The 20,912-nt window shown below is 35.1% G+C and overlaps 2 protein-coding genes across 2 annotated transcripts; one reads left to right on the top strand and one right to left on the bottom strand.

Moving 5' to 3' along the window:
• Positions 1–14,364: 14,364 nt before the first annotated feature.
• On the bottom strand, positions 14,365–16,384 carry LOC115725405 (uncharacterized). The gene is made up of 6 exons (XM_030654923.1): positions 16,297–16,384; positions 15,663–16,211; positions 15,503–15,566; positions 15,055–15,397; positions 14,596–14,731; positions 14,365–14,489 (listed from the first exon to the last, which is right to left on the bottom strand). Exons 1-6 carry the CDS (start codon positions 16,382–16,384, stop codon positions 14,365–14,367), a joined length of 1,305 nt encoding a protein of 434 aa, XP_030510783.1.
• A 2,490-nt stretch (positions 16,385–18,874) lies between these two features.
• Positions 18,875–20,606, top strand: LOC115723102 (uncharacterized). The gene is made up of 4 exons (XM_030652527.2): positions 18,875–19,399; positions 19,597–19,702; positions 19,891–20,052; positions 20,162–20,606. The coding sequence occupies exons 1-4, from the start codon at positions 19,128–19,130 to the stop codon at positions 20,327–20,329; spliced, it is 708 nt and encodes a 235-aa protein (XP_030508387.1). The 5' UTR covers positions 18,875–19,127; the 3' UTR covers positions 20,330–20,606.
• Positions 20,607–20,912: the final 306 nt, after the last annotated feature.

The raw sequence follows: 20,912 nt of genomic DNA, 5'->3' as shown, positions 1-20,912 counted from the left end.
CTAGCTTCTGCATTAGCCTGAGTTAACGTGAATACCCTTGATGGAGCGAATTTCGCTGCGATCTTCTGTTATTCCTTCTTGAGTTAGGGACAATCCATCTTATAGTGTCCTGGCATACCACACTGGAAGCACCCTTTCCCTCTACACTCTCCCAAATGATGCCTTTTACAACTGGCGCATTCTGGGTAAGTGTATCGGGTTTTGAAGCTACCCTGACGATTACCTCGACCCTGGTTCCCTCGGAACCTCTTGTTCTGACCTGAGCCACCAGATGCAGTAGGTGCCTTTCTTTTTTGGTCAGTGGTTGAGCCATTACCTCCCCTAATAAAGCCTGATGTAGGAGGAGTAAGAGCCCCTCCAACAACCTGAGTCCCTCGAGACTCTAGGGTGCACTCTACTACGCCCTCAGCTCGCAGTGCCTTACCCACCATATCAGCATAGGTGGTGTTATCATCAGTAATGATCATTAAGTCATGTATTATTTTCAAATTCAACCCGTCCAGATACTTCTCTTTGTTGCTAAAATAGGTTGGCACAATTCTCGAGGCCAATCTTGCCAAGCGATCAAACTGAGTTGTGTATTCAGTAACACTCATATTTTCTTTCTAGGTTAGCTGAGTAAATTCTTTCCTTTTCACGCTTCTGACTGCTTGATTGTAGTATTTTGCATTAAACAGTTCCTGGAACTTTTCCTAGGCCATTGTAGTAACATCAAGAGTCAGGGACACCATGTCCCACCACACTAGAGCGTCTTCTTGGAACTGGAATGTGGCACATGCCACTCTATCATTGTCGGCGACGCCCATAAAATTCAAAATTCCAGTAATGACTATTAGCCATTGCTCGGCTTTCATAACATCGGGATCTCCCAGAAAGACTGGAGGTAACTGCTTAGAAACCTTTCAGACAGGGGTTCCATTTAGTTCACTACATCGACTGAACCTGCCTGCACAGTAGGGGCAGGTGCTACCTGCATTTCTGGAGCAGGGATTGTAGGAGCACCTTGCTGTCTCAGGCGTTGGATCTCTTCATCTTGTTCATTAATTCTAGCTTACATTTCTACAGACCTATTTTCCCAATTTTGGGCAGCCTAGGCAGCTTGTGGCATGTTAACATCACCCTGACTGCGTGCCTTGCCTCTAGGACCTCTACCTCGGCCACGAATATCTAGGGGAATCTAAACTCCCTAACCACCATTGGATCCGACCGAGTTACCCTGACTCCTGGTGTTTCACCTGGCGTCCATTCTAGTAGAATAGCCTGCGTAACCAAGAGCTAGCCTGGTCAGATTGTGATCAAGTATACTTACTAATTGTCGCTTATTTTAGAAATTTAAAACATGCACCTATTTAGCTGTCAGGCTACTAACATGCTTCCTAGCAGGCTTTTCTTAAATCCTACTATTAAAATAAACTACTAAATTAATAAAATCTTACTGAACCATGAAAAAAGCTAATCGCTGACGATGATTATACATGTCGTGATGATCTTCAGAAGACAACCTGGCGGCTCTGATACCAAATTGTAACACTCTAACTATCTTAGGCATGTTAGCGTGATTTTAAACTTACTGTGCATGTAAAGACCGCTTAGTTTAATTTGGAAATTAGCAGTTAATTATGTTTAATTATGGAAAATTATTTATAGCTATTTAAATAATTAATTATACTGTTATGGTTGAATTCTGAAATGCATTTTATGTCATTTAGTGATTTTTATAATTCTACATTTTTGGTGCCCGGCAACATGGAACTCGGTGTTTGGCTCAGTAAAATCACAACTTAGTATGTTAGTATTTTGGGATGGTTATTTAGACATTGGGAATGTCGGGATTGGCTGGGAATTTAGAATTTCCCAAAATACCCCTTTAGTGTTCTTTATGTTATTTTAGTGTGGAGGGGCAAAATGGTCATTTTGCCCCAATGTTAGTTTGTCCTTTAGTGGACTTTATTTGGTTAAATTATATGGTTTTAATTGATAAGTGTTAGCTGAATATAAGGTTGAGTTTGCATGATTTGCATTTATTTCAAAATTAGAAAAAATTTAAAGAAAAACCCAAAATTTTCTCAAGCTCTCTCTTTCTCTCTTGTTCGGCCCTCCTTGAGCAGCAAGAAGGTGGAAATTTTCTTGGTGATTCAAGCCCTTTTATAGCTATATTTTTCAATCTCTAATTGTTGGTAAAGTTTCTTCATCTTGCTCTTTTAGTTTCTTGAATTTTTGATGAAAAAGATGAGTGTTGCATGCTAGTTTGGAGTGGTTTGTTACTGCTGTGTTTACATGTTGTATTCAGAGGATTAAGCACGTTGGATTGAGTAGATCGAATCTGTTTTTGTGCATGTTTGGTTGGTTTTAATCTAGTTTAGAGTTTTTGGTTCAAAAGCTAAAGTTTTCAAAGAGAAATTTCGAAATTTGTTGTTGTAGTTGTTGCTGCTGTTTAAATGTGTTTTCTGGAGTTTTATGATGTTGAAATATGTTGGGTTATGCTTGAACTAGTGGCTGTTTTGGAGGATTAGTCAAGTTTTGAGTTTTAGAACTCAATCTTGAACCTCCAATGGTGAAATGAGTTTCTGTGGTTGAAGCTCGGTTTTTATGCTTTGGATTTGTTCCTAGGGGTATCTAGAACAGGTCTGGAAGATTTGATATGCTTTGGGTTCGAATTGATGGAGTTATGAATTTTGGATTTTGGTCTGGGAGGAACCGAAATTCCGGTTGTGCATCCGGAATTCCGGATGGGGTTCTAAAAATTCCCAGAACTGGAATTCCGGTTGGGCAATCTGGTCTGCTGGTTGGGTGATTTTCAGGAACCCTAGATTTTCTCGTTTTTATGTTATTTGGGGTATTTCCATGCTTTTTATCGATAGGGAAACTTTTAGTTTCTAGTTTAAGTCCCCAGGAAGTGATTTAGCGTATCACTTATAGTGTTGTGATTGTTATGGTTTAGGAGCCTGTAAACCGCCGCGCAGTTCGTTCCAGTCAGGTTGATCGGCACACCTGAATTCGGAATTGAGGTAAGATTAGTATAACAGTATGCATATATATATTACATGTTTAGCGTGCATGTAGGAAGCCTGTTAGATTACATTAGATATGTATGTTGGCTTCGAACCATCCGACTGTGTCACATCGGTACAGGCTAGAGTATGACTAGCAGCTGGAGTATGACCAGTGTACCGAGTATAGGCTGACACTGTATCACATCGGTATAGGCTAGAGTATGACTAACAGCTGGAGTATGACCAGTGTACCGAGTATAGGCTGATACTAGGGTTGGTGGTTCGGTACTATTTGACGTATCTCATCAGTACAGGCTAGAGTATGACTAGCAGCTGGAGTATGACCAGTGTACTGAGTATAGGCTGATACTGTAACACATCGGTACAGGCTAGAGTATGACTAGCAGCTGGAGTATGACCAGTGTACTGAGTATAGGCTGTTACTTGTCAATAGTACTGTCTTATGAACGTTCAGGACTCAGTATCGTGTGGGACACGGCAGTTACGGTTATGGTCAGGGGTATGGGCGTCTGATCATAACTCGAGATTTATGTATGATATTTGATTATGCTTTTCTTACTGAGTCTGTCGACTCACAGTGCTATGTTCATGTATAGGTAAGGGCAAGACCAAAGCTGTGGAACCGTGAGGATGAGCCTATGAAGATTGTACATGTCGGGGCAGTTAGGCCTGGAGCGTACGATCCTCGGGACAACATCGCTTTTGTAATTAGTCGCTAGGCGACAAGTATTTTATATTAGACAGTAAACTTTTGCAAAGTGTTTTGTAATCGGGATCCCGAGTATTTTTGTATAAATATTTTATAAGTTTAATTAAAAAGCAAAAATTTTAATTAATCACGTTTTCCATAAACCTCGTTGATTAGCAACGAGCTGCACAGTATGTTTAAAAATCACGTAATACGCCTATGCTAGTTAGGGTGTTACAGTGCAGCTCGTTGCTAATCAACGAGGTTATCGAAAATCGTGATTAATTAAAATTTTGCTTATTTAATTAAAAACATAAAGTAACATACATATAAAATTCCGAGATCCTATTTACAAAAACCTTTACAAAAGTTTAACTAAACATATATAATAGTTTATCGCCTAGTGACCAAACAACAAAAGTCGTGGTGTCCCAAATCGTACGCTCCAGGCCTAACCGCTCCGACATGTACAATCTTCATTTGCTCGCTCTCACGGCTGCTCAGCCTTAGCCATGCCCTTACCTACATATGGAGATAGCAATTGTGAGTCAACAAACTGAGTAAGAAAAGCATAATATAAAACATAATAATATCCTGGATTATAATTAGGCGCCTATACACCCAATCATAACCCTATCCTCGTGTCCCACACGGTACTGAGTCTAGAATGTTCATATGACAATACTATCGACCATAATATCAGCCTATACTCAATATGCTAGTCATACTCCAGCCATATTGATGAGATAGCATCGATCAATATTTCAGCCAACATACATTTATCAGTATCCAGTACAACTCTATGTATACTAATACTGCTATCAATGTACTCTAACAGGCATAAACAACATGTATGCTAAACATGTAAATACATATGCATAACATTATACTAATCTTACCTTATTCTCAAATTCAGGTGTGCCAGCCAACAAGAGTGGAACAACTGTTAGGTGAATTACAGGCCCCTAAATCACATCGTTCACAACATGGATAAGTGACATGCTAAATCACAACCGGGGACTTAGGTTTTAAACCAACAATTGACCTACTGAAAGTTAACATGGAAATACCCTAAACAAACAGGGAAATAACCAACCAAAGCTCTGAACCTAACACCTAACAAGAATCGACAACATGAAAAATTTGGGAGACCAAGCACTGATCCGGTTAACCAGTTTTATAGGGCCTGTAAAACTAGTTAACTGGTTTACACTAGAAAACCCCAAAAATTTGAAACCCTAACCAAATCAACTCCAAAGCTTAAGAAACCTTCTAGACCTGCATATTATAACCCAATAAACATATTCCAAGCAATAAAATAACTAACCAAGCTCAGAATCAAAAATCACCATTAAAGAGCCAAGCTTGAGTTCTAAAGCTCAAAGCTTGCTCAACCAACATAACATCCATCAAAATTAGCTTAATTCAACATAATTAACCATAACTAAACTCATAAAAACTATTCCATACACCAACAACAACTACAACACTCATAAACACAGATCATGCAAAAATCCAATTTCTTAAAGTTCAAGAAAACAAGAGGAGGAGTTTTAAAAGCTTTACCTTTGATTACAACACTAAATAATCAGCTGAAAATCACAAGATTTAAAGACAAAATTCAAACCCTAGATGCTCTAGGGAATGAGAGAGAGAGAGAGAGAGAGAGAGAGAGAGAGAGAGAGAGAGAGAGAGAGAGAGAGAGAGCTTCCTTCTTTTCTATTTGTTTTTAATAAAATAAATGAGTAAATAAAATTAGTTTTATTAATTTAAGATCAATCTAAATATTAGCATACTAATCCCAATAAAGTCCACTAAAGGACAAAAAGCTAATGAGGTAAAATCACTTAGGGGTATTTTAGTCACTTCTAGAATCCTGACTATTCTCGATATTCCCAATGTCTGTTGGAATTTATTTTACCAGGATCTCAGATCTACTCACAAGTATGTTGATTAACACCCTAAATATGAACTTTCTAAAACGATGAAATAAACACATATAAAGTTTAGGAAACTTTACATTGGGTGCAGCGGAATATAATGACTCCTTCCGTTCAGATATCTAGCCCTTGATTCCTTTCTGTAGCAAAGCATTATCAATATCTGAACCTGGATCTCTTTCTCTGAATCTTTAGTGCTAAAACTCCTTCTTGCTGAAAGTCTTTCTTCATGATCTTCCTCACTATGATTGAGGTATCACTTGCTGTGTGTGGGCACTACTCATACACTAAGAATTTCGAAATTTAAGAGGGAAGAAAGAGAGAGGGAGTGGTCGGCCAGATAGGGACAGAGAAGGCTCAGAATTTTTCTGAATGAAAGTGTAATTTTCCTGAAGCCTTCACTATCTATTTATAGCATTCCACTAGGGTTAGGTTTGAATTATTTGGCATTAAAATAATGAAAATATCAGTTTAAATTGCCTACAAAAGTGGTCAGCCATGCTTAGTGGACTTGGGCCTCACTTTTTGTAATTTTGCAGTTTTATCTTTTCTGCATCTGATTTTCTCAAAAACGCCAATTTTCAAATTCAACCATTTAAATGCCAATTCTAACTATTTAATAACTATAAATAATTATTAAATAATATTGTCATTTATCATATTTATTAATTGAACCATACAAAGTATCATAATTAACAAATATGCCCCTATAAACTCTTTCTTTACAATTTTGCCCTTACTTAGTGAAAATCTCACAAATAGACATAGTCTAATTTGAGAATTACAATTGATTAATCAAAACCAATTATATGAGTCTTACAAGCAATATTATCTCAACTGGTGCGGGGACCATGGGTCTATATAACCGAGCTTCCAATAAGTAGATCAAGAATTTATTACTAAAATTCACTAACTTATTAATTCTTCGTTGAATCCACGCATAGAACTTAGAATTGCACTCTCAGTTATATAGAATGCTCTATATGTTCCACCATATAGACACATCATTAGTTATCCATTGTTATAATCCTAATTTGATCAATGATCCTCTATATGAATGATCTACATTGTAAAGGGATTAGATTACCGTTACACCCTACAATGTATTTATTCCTTAAAACACTTAACCCCGTATAAATGATATTTCAGCTTATGTGAAATGAGTACTCCACCATTTATTTTCGTTTGGTCAAGCTCGAAGGAGATCATCCTTTGCTTACTATTCGCCAGATAGAAGCTATAGATTCCATGTTGATGCTAGCGCTCCCACTCAATTGCACTACCGTGTTCCCAAAATGTACGTATCACCCTGACCTAAAAGTAGGCTTAACTAACAAATCAAAGAACACGAATAGCCTTTCAAGATTGAGCCTAATCATAACAGGATTAAGAACATTTGATCTAGGATCAACTTGGCGATATTGACTTGAATAGATTTTACGGTAAGTTTAATTAAATCTAAGTCAAAGTTCAATATCGGTCCCTTCCGATGCATACTCCATGCATCCAACCTGAGCTTTACTTTAACCAATGTTCTGGAAAGAACATAGCACTTCTCCAAATGCAAGTAAACTCTGTTGTAGATTATCATATCAGTAAAACCCTATGTCTGATAAATCTAGGAAACTTTATTCACATAGTCATGTTTACTTTCCAATGTTGTCGGGCACAAAACATGCAAAATTATGAAATTTCATGTATGACATATAAAATGCATTCTGAAATTCAAATAAAATATCCGTAAAATGATAATTCATAACTAACATTCAAGTTTCATAATTAAATCCTAATTATATGCTAATATTCAAATTTAGTTAAGCGGTCTTTACAATATGTGTAGGAAATGCCAGCTTTTGCTAGCAGGTCTTAAATATTGTGCCAGCAAAACTAATTTTAACAACGCATTACATTCACAGCATTAGTAAAACCCATCACTTTTCCTCACTTCTACGTAGGGACTTTTTGCGCATAATTTGTTCTTTTTTTTTTTTAATTTTCAATTTTTTTTTTGTTAAAGATGGGGATTTCACTTGATGAACCCAAAAAAGTTTTGCCCACCTCCACTTTGCTCCGCCTAGAGGTAAATTTCACTCTCTTTTATTATTTTATTGTAGATATAGGTATATATGTTTTTTTATATATTTTTTATGAATATATATGTATTTGTATGTATTGTATATTTGATTTTTTTTTAATCAAGTGTTGTTGACTAACATCGTTAATGGCTTCCATCGATCCTGTGACTCTCAAAACTCCAAAGATTACTCTGGCAACAACACCAGATCCTAATGCTGCTCTAAATCTAATGAACTCCATCTAGAATCCATTTTCAAGCTCCTTAACTTCGTCTATCACCATCAAACTCAATCGAGTTAATTTTTTAGCCTGGAAATCCTAGGTTATTCCCACTGTCATCGGCCATGAACTTGATAACATTCTCTTATTCTGTGTTCATCCCCCCCTTATGTTGGTCACCATCGATCCAAATCCTCTGTATAGCCACTGGAAACAAAAATACCAGCTCCTTCTCTCCTAGGCGCGATCGTCAATGTCTAAAGGAGTTCTTGCCTTTGTGGATAACTTCACCTCCTCCCATTTAGTCTGCCATGCTCTTGAACAAAAGTTTTCTAGCCATTCTCGTGCCCATCTACTTCAACTTAAGGGTCAATTCTCCAATATTCATAAGGTAGTCTTTCAATCTTGGACTATGTGGACAAGGTTCAATCCTTAGATGATTCTCTGATGAATTGGGTTCTCTATTAAAGATCAAGCTGTTATCTTGAAAATGTTGAATGGTCTTGCTCCCGAATATGACACAGTGGTATCTAGAATTATTGGATGCAGTGATGCCCTACATCTTGAAGAAGTGAAAGCTCTTCTCTTGGCTCATGATAGTCAATTGGACCATCATAGTGTTGGGTTTTGTGCCCTAAATAAAATCTATTTTAATATAATCAGATATACTAATTAATAAAAGATCAGAAATCGTTTTATGTTGCATGGTTCACATGATTTATTTCATGATTATACTTAATGTATAAATTCTATTAAGTCTAGATTATATATAAAGATGTATATATTTGTTCATGATTATAGTATCGTCAGCACAATGGAATATAATCATGATTATATGTTCAAAAGTTTAATTCACATGATTTGTCAGTTCACTGGATTTAGAATGGCATGATAAACAACGATAAGGTATACTTACACCTTGGATAAGTGTTATGTCCTTTCCAAGGTATTGGCAAAGTTTACCAATATCGGATGTATGGAGTATACATTGGAAGGGACCAATATTGATCTTGGATAAGATATCATAAACTTACCATTATATCTTTCTAAGTTAATATCAATGGTTGATCTTAGGTATATGGATCTTAATCCTGATATGGTTAGGTTCAACTTAGTTGTGTTATTTATGTTCTTCAAGTTGTTTGTGGAAGCTAGCTTATGGTTCTGGCGAATATTTACATTTTGGGAACATTGTAGTTCAATTGAGTAGGAGCGCTGATCATAGATATAGAATTTATAGCTTCTATAAGTATTTAGAAGTGAAACGATGATTTCCTTCGAGCTTGGCTGAATAGAGATAAATGATTGAGATCTCATTTCAGTAATTATATTAGTTTACTGAAATATCATTTATAGGTAGCTAAATGTTTTAAGGATCAAATACATTGAAGTGTAGCACGGTAAATTTGTCCATATTCAATGTAGATTATCTATAGAGGATCTTTGACTATTAGGATGGTAACAATGGATAATCATAACGTATCTATATCGTGGTACATATAGAGTGTTCTATATAATTGAGAGTGCTATTTAATTCCAAATCTATAGTAGCACAAGGCAGAATTAATAAGTTAGAGAATTTACTTGGTGAATTCTAGATCTACTTATTGAAAGCTCGGTTATATAGGCCCATGGTCCCCTCACTAGTTGAGATAATACTGCTTGCAGACTCAGTTAATTGATTTTAATTAATCAATTATAATTTTAAAATTAGACTATGTCTTATTAAAGAATTTTCACTAAGCAAGGGCTTAATTGTGAAGAAAAGAAGTTTTGGGGTCAATTTGTTAATTAAGAGACTTTGCATGGTCTAATTAATAAATTATATAAATGATAATTTTGTTTAGTAATTAATTATAATTATTAAATAAATAGTCTTGGCATTTATAGGATTGAATTGGAAAATGTGGTATTATTGAAAGAAGAATAAGTGGTTGAAAAAATTGGCAAAATTGTAACTAGAGATTGGCCCCTTTAAGTGGCTGGCCCTAGTGTTTATTTTGCCCAATATTTTTTTTTAATCCATATAATTCAGCCCTCAGCCCTAGTTAAAACACTATAAAAGGAACATGATGCTCTCACTCATCCAACTCTTATCAACTTGACTATTCAACCAACCCAGATGATAGAGTCTCTTCCTTAGTGATTTCAGCCTCCTTCATTGTTCTTTCATATTCAAACCCATAGTGAAAGGGTGCCATGCCCACACATAGCAAATCAAGTACTCAATTATAGTGAGTAAGACGGTGGTAACCAAACCTGAAGGAGAGAAAAAGATCCAGGTTCAGATCTTGATAATGCTCTGCTACAGAAAGGAATCAAGGGCTAGAGATCTTGAACAAAGGAGTCATTATATTCCACTGCAATCAATGTAAGGTTTTCTTAAACCCTTATGTGTTTATTTTCATTGTTTTAGAGAATTCGTATTTAGGATGTTAATCAACATACTTGTTAGTAAATCTAGATCCCAGTAAAACATTCCCAACACATAGCTCCATGTCTGATTTACCATGAAGATGCAAGCCAATCTCACATTTGGGAATTCAAGAAACACTGGTTCTCGTCCGTCTCAAGGATTCAAGAACATGGGTCGTGGTAGTTCACGAGGACCAAATCAATCCAACATGTCTCTATGTCAAGTTTGTCTTTGCTTTGGGCACATTGCCCTTATTTGTCGTACAAATATCTTGGATTTTCCATTTTTGATATAGTTGTTTTAACTGGTTCGCTGATACTCAACTAGAAAACGACATGAATTGTTAGAAACACAACTTCTTAGAACACAAAATGGTTTTATCATATTTTTGTAATAAGTTATGCGTCCACAACTAATGTGATAAAAATAAAACCCCAAAGCCCAAAAGGGCCCAATCCAGTTAGGCATGGCAAAAAGATCCATTCATTCGGATCGGATCAGTGATCCGATCCGACGGATCATTACTGATCCGAAACATTCGGATAGTTATTGGATCTTGGATCAGATCCGACCCGCTCCGCTTAATTTTTTTACGGATCGGATCTGACCCGATCCGTTTTAAATAAATATTTTTTAAAAAAAAAAATTACTTTTTAATATATTTTTTTAAGGTGTAAGGCGAGTGGAATACCACCATTAGACATATATGATCTGCTCACAGACCACACTATATATTATTATTTTAATTAATTACTCTCTCAATTTAATTCTTATATATATACGTACATATAAATATATAAAAATAAAAATATATATGCATATTGGCCACTCTATATTTTAATTATTTGATTATAATAATTATTATTATTTGCAAAATTCCCTACCTTCTTCTTTAAGGAAAATCTTAAATATAAGGTTATAATAAGAAAGTAAAGTAACAAATGTTATACACAATAAATCGATTTATTTATAGGCACTGTTAAATATATTAATTTGTACAATAATTTACACTTTTATATTATATCACTTTTATATATGTATGCAACAATAATTTACATTTAATATAAACATATTATTAATTAATATGAATAATAGTTAATTTTTGTTTATCAAATAAAAATACTAATTAATTAAATATTATAATAATGAGTAATTAATACTGTTATTTGACTCTTAAATATTTAATTATTTAAGGGGCATTTGCTAATATTTTTATTTTTTTTAATTTTTTTTTAATTTTTTAATCATAAAAATAAAAGTAATTTTTTGTTTTTAAAAAATATGTGTTCTATAACCATTTTTGTTTTTTTTTTAATTTTATAAATTGATAAAAAAAAATATCACTACAAAAAATCTTATTTTTAATCACAACAAAATTTGTGACTAAAAGTAAAAAAGTTGTAACTAATTATAAATCATCATTCTTATGTTGTGACCAAAATAGGTCCATCACTAAAATTATTAGTTACAAAAATTACAATTTGTTGTGACTCAGTATAAAAAATCTTACTTTTATTATGAACATATTTATTTTTTTTGTAAGAGCCCTACACAGTAAATCTTGAAGACTAGAAGAACAGCATATAAAAAGTTTATAGTTAATTTCATGTATTTTTTTAGAGGGGATTTATTTCATGTAATCATCATACTACATTATTATTGATATTATATTAGTGGAATTTCTAAAATTTGGTAAATTAATTTTTCAATAGTAAAATTACATTTTTATGTGATAAGAATTTGATATATTTTTTTTTTATTAATTTTGACAAATAAAATAAAAATATATAAGAAAAAAAATGATGCATTATTAGTTCTTAAACAAATAAATTTTGGAAAAGAAAATATAAATTTAGATATAAAATATATATTTTTTTTTCAAAAAAAAAAAAATTGGGTCGGATCAGATCCGATCCGTATAAGGTGGGTCGGATCAGATCCGATCCGAGTATCTGATCCAACGGGGCGGGGTAGGGCAGATCCGTATATGATTTGGATCAGGTCGGATCAGAGTCGGATCATATCCGACCCGCCCCATTGACATTCCTAAATCCAGTCCAACAAGCCAGGCCTCACATGAGGCTAACCCTAGCAAGAGAATGATTACTCAGTCAGAAGAATTGAGAAACAATCTCGAGACTTCGTCTCTCTCTCTCTCTCTCTCTCTCTCTCTCTCTCTCTCTCTCTCTCTCTCTCTCTCTCTCTCTCTCAAAGTAAGAAAACCCTAGGGTTCCACAAATCAAGAGATCAAACTCGATCTCTCATATCAAAAAAAAAAAAACACACACACACAGAAATCAAACCACACAGAATCAAGAACACCAACACACATAAAGGAGAGATTGTAGATAGAGATTAAGAGAAACAAATAGAGATTAGAGAGATTCTGAACACCACGATATGATCTCAGATTTCACCCCAAATCAGTGGGCTACGTCTTTGTCAAGCTACCTCAAAGTGCTTGCTTTTCACTACGAACAATAGGTAATTACAACTTTGCCTTTAGATTTTAAACCACGATCTTTGGTTTATAATCTATTTGATTTTATCTGTGTTTTTTTTCTTTCCTCTCTACTAACTCTCTTTCTTTCTCTTTCTTTTTGATCCAATTACAACTAAGCTCGATGAGCTGCTTCTCTCTCTACTCTCTCTCTCTACAACAGTACTGCTTGAAGAAAATAATGAGACTTCAGGTAAAATCTCCACTTGTAGAAGGGTTTATATAGATGTAGAAGTAGTTAGGTCTGATCTTTATCCGAAGCTTTGATATGTTAGGCCTTTTCTGTTGTAATTTGTTTTTTGGGTTTGTTGTAATTGATTTTCTGTTAGAGTCTTGGTCTATATTGAACCTTAGCCCAAGGGCATATTTGTAATTTGCTATTTTGTAAATAACTGGACTTATAAAGGAATTTACTTAACGTTAATGAAAGTCATGGCAAGGTTACCAATGTTATAAAGGTTTTGTGGTAGGTTCTATCACATATTATTTCATTGACAAATCTAATGAAGAATTGGATGAAGAGGATGGAAAAGAGGATAGAGATGATGAGTGCAATTCCAAGTTAAGTGATTATTTGAACTGTAATAAGACTGACATTCTTTACATACCCTAAAGAGCCTGAAAGAAGAATGACTGCTGTAAGTCTTTTTTTTTTAGTGTAGTCTAATGTTATTTTATAATTAATTAATAGCTTAGTAGTTTAAAGGTCCTGTGTTCGAACCCATGATCTCTCTCTTTTCCCATTTCTCTCTCACCATTAAACTAGCCTTAGTGGCTTAGTGACTGTTGCAAGTCTAGCAAATTAAAATGATCCCTGAATTCATTTTCTAATGTAACAGGGTAGAATTTTTTGGGAACTCTAATATTTATGAATGAAGTAAAGTATTATTATTATAAAAAAAAAACCAAAAATAATTTTTCTAAAATAGAAATCTAACCTAAAATAGTTACCATAATTATTCATAAACAAAGCAAAACAAAAATGTTAATATTTTCCTAAATGTGTAGTAGTGAAGTAAGGTAATTAATGTAAATTAGTATAGTAATTCTTAGGTCATCTCTAGTGGGCGGGGTCTTTTAATGTTGCCAAAAAAATTGTAGGGCACGTGTATAATGTGGCTTATGAGAGATCATAGAAAGTTTCCGAAATTAGCACTAGTGCTCTTTAAAATTTTTGAGTAGAAAAAAAAAAGCAAAACAAAGTGTAATTGACTAAATGTATTAAGTGTTCGTTTGGTATGCCATATTACATATTGTATTGTATTTTTTTTAAAACATGAAATATCAACTTCATTGAAATAAAGCATTCAAATTACAAGTTGGCATAATCAGAGTAAAAACAAGAGCGCGTAGCCACGAAGTGGGCAACTTTGTTTGTTGATCGTTTAACAAAACGAAGACTAACATTAGATAGAGAGGATAAAAGAGTTTTACAATCATGAGTAATCAAACCAAAGACAGAAGACTGCTTGGACAGTGAGTAGGCTATCAGTTTTCACCTTTACCGTATTTCAACTTTTGTCTTTGAGCCAACTAAGTGCTTCCTTAACTCCTAAAGCCTCAACAACCTCGGCCGAGAAGGACCCATGAGAGTACTTAGCCACAAAATCAATGATCCTGCCTTCCGAATCGCAAGCTACAATACCAAACCAATATGCATTGTCATTCTCAAAAGTGGCCCCCATCAACATTGATCTTAATCTTATTATAAGTAGGTTTAGTCCAATGCTCAAAGTTGTTACCATCACCTAACATAGAAGATGATAACAAACTTGTTTTATCTTGTGCTTTTAACCAGTGATCAAGAGTAGTCCAAGCAGAAGTGACAACCTGAGAAGGGAAAGAAGCTTTTTTATCCCAAACTAAAGTATTTCTTGCCTTCCAAAGTGACCAACACAGCATCATAACACGACAAGAGATGTCTTCATCAAAACCATTGAAGACATGGTGGAGAAAGTGTCCTATGGTTCCAACAAAGTTAGCCTAGAGGACCAAATCAGCCTTTTGCCAACATCTTATTGCAAAGGGACAGCTAAGTAAGATATGCGAAGCAGATTCAGCAATATGATGGCAAACAGGGCACATGGAAGAAACACTTACACCCCTAGAAACTAGTTGAAAACAGGTTGGGAGCACATCAGAAACTGCACGCCACATGAAGTTCTTCACTTTAGGTGGTATCTTGAGATGCCAAAGTTTACACCAAAACCCAGAGTTGTTTTCCCCATGTCGGTTATTCTTCTGATTTTGTAGCAATTTGTAGGCTGATTTGACAAATAATGGCCTATTTTTTCACCAATCCAAGCCCAATGATCATCAGTAGCAGAGAAGCTGAGAGGAATTCCCAAAATCAGATTTGCATCCTTGGCGTTAAACATGTCTCGTACAAGAGAGTCATCCCAACTTTTATCTTGAACATGGAAAAGTGAGTTGACCATATGATGGGTGAGGCCGGAAGTAGTGGTGGATACAAAAGGATTGTCATCATCAGGAAGCCAAGGATGAGCAAGAATGCTTGTAGCTGTACCTGTGCCAATGATTCGCCTGGCACCAGAGCGAATCAAGTGTTAGGGGTTCCAAATGTTATGTCAAACAAAGCTAGGATTACTCCCGAGTTCAGCATTAAGGAAATCTGAACGGGGGTAATACTTAGCTTTAAAGACTTGACTAACAGGAGAAGAATCTGAACATAACAACCACCACCCTTCCTTAGCTAGCATTGCAAGATTAAAGTCATGAAGATGACGAAAACCCATGCCTCCCAAATCTTTATGAACAACCAACCGATCCTAAGACATCCATATAATACCTTGGCCACTAGTACTTTTTGTTTTCCACCATAAGCTTGCCATAAGCTTCTCAATGTCATTGCAGATTTTCAGAGGAATCAGAAACACACTCATGGCATAAGTTGGAAGAGATTGAATGACAGTCTTTAATAGAATCTTTTTGCCAACACGAGAAAGAAACTTACCATCCCAACTATTTATGCGATTGATGATCTTATTCTTAAGAAAGCCAAGAATAATAGTCTTCTTTCTACCAATTATATTCGGCAGTCCCAAGTAGAAGGAGCCTTCAGTAGCTTCAGGCGTTCCAAGAGTTGAGCAAATTTGATTTTTAACCACGCCATCAGAGTTAGGACTGAAGAATATCGAAGACTTGGTTGCATTGACTCGCTGACCAGAAGCAAGCTCAAAGGAGTGAAGGAGTCTATTCATACTATCAGCAGCACTTGGAGTTGCTTGGCAAAACAAATAACTGTCGTCAGTAAAAAACATATGAGTTATAGAGGGGGCCCCGTTAGCCACACGACACCCATGGATGATCCTGTCTGCTTCATACTTCTTGATAAGACCTGAAAACCCCTCAGCACAAATGATAAAACAGATATGTTGACAATGGGTCGCCCTGGCGAATGCCTCGAGAAGGAGTAATAGGACCCATGATATGGCCACTGTGGATAACAGAGTATCTAACTGAAGTGACACATTTCAGAATAAGATTAATCCATTTTCTGGCAAAACCCATACGACACATAACAACTTTCAAATAACCTCATTCAACTCTGTCATAAGCCTTACTCATATCAAGCTTCAAGGCCATATAGCCTTTTTTACATCTTCTTTTTTGCATGAGGTAATGCATGATTTCAAACGCCACCATAATGTTATCAGAGATGAGCCTACCAGGAATAAAAGCACTTTGAGTTGGAGAAATAATCTGAACAATCATGCTTCTCATTCTGTTCGTAAGGACTTTAGCCACAATCTTATAAGATACATTACATAGAGCAATAGGACGCAGATCACCCATTGTGGAAAAGTTTTTCTTCTTCATAATCAACACAAGATTGGTGTCATTGATATCAAGAGGCAAGTCTTCGGATTCAAAGAAATTTGTAACAAGCTGCAAAATGTCAAGGCCGACAACATCCCAATGGTGTTGATAAAAGCCAGGCCTCAAGTCAAGTTCGCCAAGCTGGCAGTCATGGAGTGCAAGATTGAAACCGTTGAGCAAAGAGTCGGGGTAGGGTCGGCCTCCCTTCATATCTTCCTGAGTTGTGATATTATTGAAGTCTCCAAGAATGCACCAGGGAAGAGTCGATTCATTAGCAATTGAACGGAGCAAATTCCATGTTGTATGTCGAAGAGAGCGTTGTGGTTCACCATAGAAACCGGTCATACACCATGAAGTTTTGCCTGGAAGGGAGATTTCCAAATTAATGTGGTTATTGGAGAAGCTCAATAATTGGGCTTCATCATAAAATTTCCAAAAGAAAGCTAGGTCACCTTTTCTTCCTTGGGCTTCAACAGTAACAGAACTTTAAAAGCCCAACTTACTCTTCACTCGGTCCACCACTTCCTTTTTACACAAAGTTTCACAAAGAAATAAAAAACTGGGCTTCTTTTCAACACAAATATCTTGTAGGAATTGAATGGCCCGTGGGTTCCCAAGCCCACGGTAATTCCAACTAATGGTACTCATATCAATTGGTGAGCCTGGGAACCAGGACCCACCGAGCTGCCTTTTTTTGGAGGCCAACAACATCTTGGTTAAGAAAATCATTGGGCTCATCTTCAAGATTCACTTCCTTAGAATTACGAATATTTATGACTGATTGAGAATTATTTTCAATTCTCTTTCTTTTTAGGTCAACTAATTCTATTTGCATATCTGACATAAAGGTGGCCTCATTGTCATGCAAAATTATAGTAGGGTCATTAATAGAAGATTCCATGCGAGTAGCAACTCTCCTAAAATCAAGGGATGTATTCGGCTGTAAAACAACCCTCATTTGTTGCAAATTTTGTTGTGTGTAGGATCCCCCCAGACCAGCAGTGACTGGTGTAGCAGCATTGAAGGCGGATGGAGCTGATTGTGGATCGCATTGGGAAACATCAGTTGGTGTGGTGCCGTATGGTTTTTGTGTTCGCAGCCATGGAGAAGCAGTCAGAATACTCTGCCTCCTTGTTGGTGCTTTCATCTCCAAACCGTAAGGTTTCTCTATTTCTTCAATCGGGGTGTCATATAGACATATTGTATTGTATAGTATTATATTAAATTGTATTTTATGTAATATTTTTATGTAAAACTATATGTGGTATTGACTTTTATGGGCAGCTAAATATATAATATTTTAATATAAATTAAAGTTTTAACATAGTATTATATAAAAATATGATTATAATCTAATTCAATATAACACAATACAATATAATACGACTTAATACAACGTACCAAACGAACCCAGTATTTTCGAGACCTAATACACTCATATATGCATAATTCTATTGAGACTATTTTTGTGGTGAATGTACATCCTCAAAATAGGTTATTACAGCAGTAACAATATTCAAAAATGCACAAACAAAACTAAATCAATTACAAAATTAAAGTTAGAACTTAGATGAAATTAGACAAGAAATACTTTGCTCGAGAATGAATGAATCATGGATCTTTATCGCTTGAATTGTGAGTAGTACACAATTAAATGAGCTCAAGATTGCAACTCAACACAGTGAATAATTATAAAGAAATGTCTCACATTGAAAAAAATTATTCAAGAGTGATACTCCCATTATATCCCTCCATATACACACTGACACTCACTATGATCTTGGGCTCTCTCTCTCAATTTAATTCTGAATATGAAGTATGAGCTTAGAGATTCAACATTAAAACTTAGAATGAGAATAGAAGAACACCTATTTATAGTTGTTAGTAGGTCTCATTTAAGTTGGTATTATAGCCAACTATTATAACTAACAGTAGCTTACCTATTAATTTGATAGGTTAAATGAGTTTAATCCCAACAATTTTTATAGAGCATGAATTATGATCAAAATCTTTATTTCAAAATTCTAATGCTTACTTATTTATGTTGACCCATTATAGATGCTTTTATTAGGTTGTTTTTTTATTTAAATTGAGGTAAAAATGAATAATTAGGAAAATGACGTCTGTATACATAAAAGTGACGTATATGGTGAATATGGATTTGGGAGAGATGTAGAGTTGAGTGAACATCAATCTTGTATTTTCCTTTAATTACAGTACATGTCCATTTTTTCATTTCTTATTTGTGTCTATGTTCATAATGGCCATATACAAATCAATTATTATAAATAAGGGTTGGATTTTGAGATTGAGACTTTAATTACTAATAATGGTTATAATTAAGAATAGATATAGATAATAATACGTTCTCATTCTCCACTACTATTTAGATATATCCCATATTATTCTTGGTCTAAGTACGACATAAGAAAAGATGAAGCGACCAAACTTGGTCACTTCCCTATTACAGTCAACTTTCCTCTTCTTTTTGTTATCCGTTTCGATTGTATATGCTCAACCCTTACCGCCTCCAAAATTTGATGGGTTTGTCTATGGAAAACACCGAGTCGATTGGGATGCGATTCAAATTGAAGCGTTTCTCGACCCTGTTTGCCCCGATAGCAGAGATGCTTGGCCACCCCTCAAACAAGTTCTAGCCCTCTATGGAGACCGTGTTTGGCTTCTCGTACACCTATTGCCTTTGCCGTCAGTAAATTTTATCTCTTTCCTTCTAATTTGGGCTTCTCTATCTGGGGTTTTTATGAACCTTAATTCTAATTTTTATTATTAGTCTTTTATTTATGCTTTACCCATTTTATTGTTTGTTTGTTTGTTATGGTTTATGATGAAATCCCTTTGTTTTATTGAAAATTAATTAATTTCTTTGTTTGTTGAAATTGCAGTTACCATGATAATGCTTTTGTGGCTTCACGTGCTTTACACATAGTTAATGGTATAAGTAATCATCATTATACATTCAAGTTGTTGGAGTGGTTCTTCAAGTACCAGGTTTGTGTAGTTCTGATCCTCTTTACATAATTTAGGCCCATGTTTTGAAAATATATTCTAGGCAGTGAAGCTAGTTTTGGTTTCAATTCGTTTTAGCTTATTGAAAATCAACTTGATTCTTTATTACCATCATCATCACATGAAAATAAAACACTTTCATATGTTCTATACATACTACTGTTGAACAGGAAAAATTTTATAATGCTCAAACTCGCAACTTGACAAGAACAGAGGTTGTGAATGAGATTGTTAAATCTGCAACACAAGTAGTTGGAAGCTCCTATCTTGGTACTCTTGAATCTGGATTCAATGATAGGAAAACAGACCTTAAAACAAGGGTTTCCTTCAAGGTACTGCAGTTAAGGTTACTAAAGTTTAATTTGGAGGAACTAATCAACCAAAGATAAATTTGATTTTGTTATGGCTAATATTAAACATTGAATAATTTTGGTCTTGCAGTATAGTGCCGCAAGAGGGGTGTATGGAACACCTACTTTCTTTATCAATGGATTTCAATTACCTGATGCTGGCTCCCCATTAGATTTTAATGGATGGAAAACTATTATTGATCCACTCATTGGGAATAAGACCACGAAGAACAGTGATAATATGCACTATTTCTTATGAAAAACTTGGCCATGAAGCCTTGGGAAGAATAAACTCTATGCTGGAAAACTGTGGCTCAATGTTTATGTTTTGTATTTGATACTGTGATTGTGACTCCTGTAGTTGAAGATTTACAAGAAGAAGAATGGGCTCTTAGTTGTTTGCATTAGAATGTGTTGCTTATTGAGCTTGATTTGCTCTGCTATCCTCGATGGTAATTTCTAAACTTATAATAAGACATGATCTAAAGTTCAGATGACAAATTTTAATATATAGAAATGTTACATTTGAAAGTTCACTTGGTTCTTTTCTGGTTTTATCTTGTGCTTTTACAACATGGTTTCTTGTCAATTTCAACATAGTTTGTTTTGTGATGTGGTGTTCTTTGCATCAAGCTTTGAAAACTTTTATTCTCAAATCAATAATCTTTGGTTTTGGCTATTATTACAGTCCACAGTGGGGTCAATTTCAATAATAATAAAAAGGCTTAGTTGAGTTTTTAGAGATTAAAGCCTCACTACCAAGATGTAATTTTCATATTTCATAGGACACAGAAAATGGGCTATATTTTGACTATTGGTAGTTTTGGTCTAGATTTGCAAAT

Source organism: Cannabis sativa, chromosome X (genome assembly GCF_029168945.1).
Source record: "Cannabis sativa cultivar Pink pepper isolate KNU-18-1 chromosome X, ASM2916894v1, whole genome shotgun sequence".
NCBI classification, from domain to species: Eukaryota; Viridiplantae; Streptophyta; class Magnoliopsida; order Rosales; family Cannabaceae; genus Cannabis; species Cannabis sativa.
This window is presented reverse-complemented; position numbering and strand designations above follow the sequence as displayed.

Bases quoted from the DNA above. Each gene is read 5' to 3' on its own strand.
- LOC115725405 (XM_030654923.1), bottom strand. From the start codon at position 16,384: ATGGGTTTTGCCAGAAAATGGATTAATCTTATTCTGAAATGTGTCACT. The intron at 15,567-15,662 runs GTATTATATGGA...TTGCAATGCTAG, and splicing joins AAAAAGTACTAGTGGCCAAG to CTAAGGAAGGGTGGTGGTTG. The intron at 15,398-15,502 runs GTATTACCCCCG...CTCTGGTGCCAG, and splicing joins AGTCAAGTCTTTAAAGCTAA to GCGAATCATTGGCACAGGTA.
- LOC115723102 (XM_030652527.2), top strand. From the start codon at position 19,128: ATGAAGCGACCAAACTTGGTCACTTCCCTATTACAGTCAACTTTCCTC. The intron at 19,400-19,596 runs GTCAGTAAATTT...TTGAAATTGCAG, and splicing joins GTACACCTATTGCCTTTGCC to TTACCATGATAATGCTTTTG. The intron at 19,703-19,890 runs GTTTGTGTAGTT...ACTGTTGAACAG, and splicing joins AGTGGTTCTTCAAGTACCAG to GAAAAATTTTATAATGCTCA.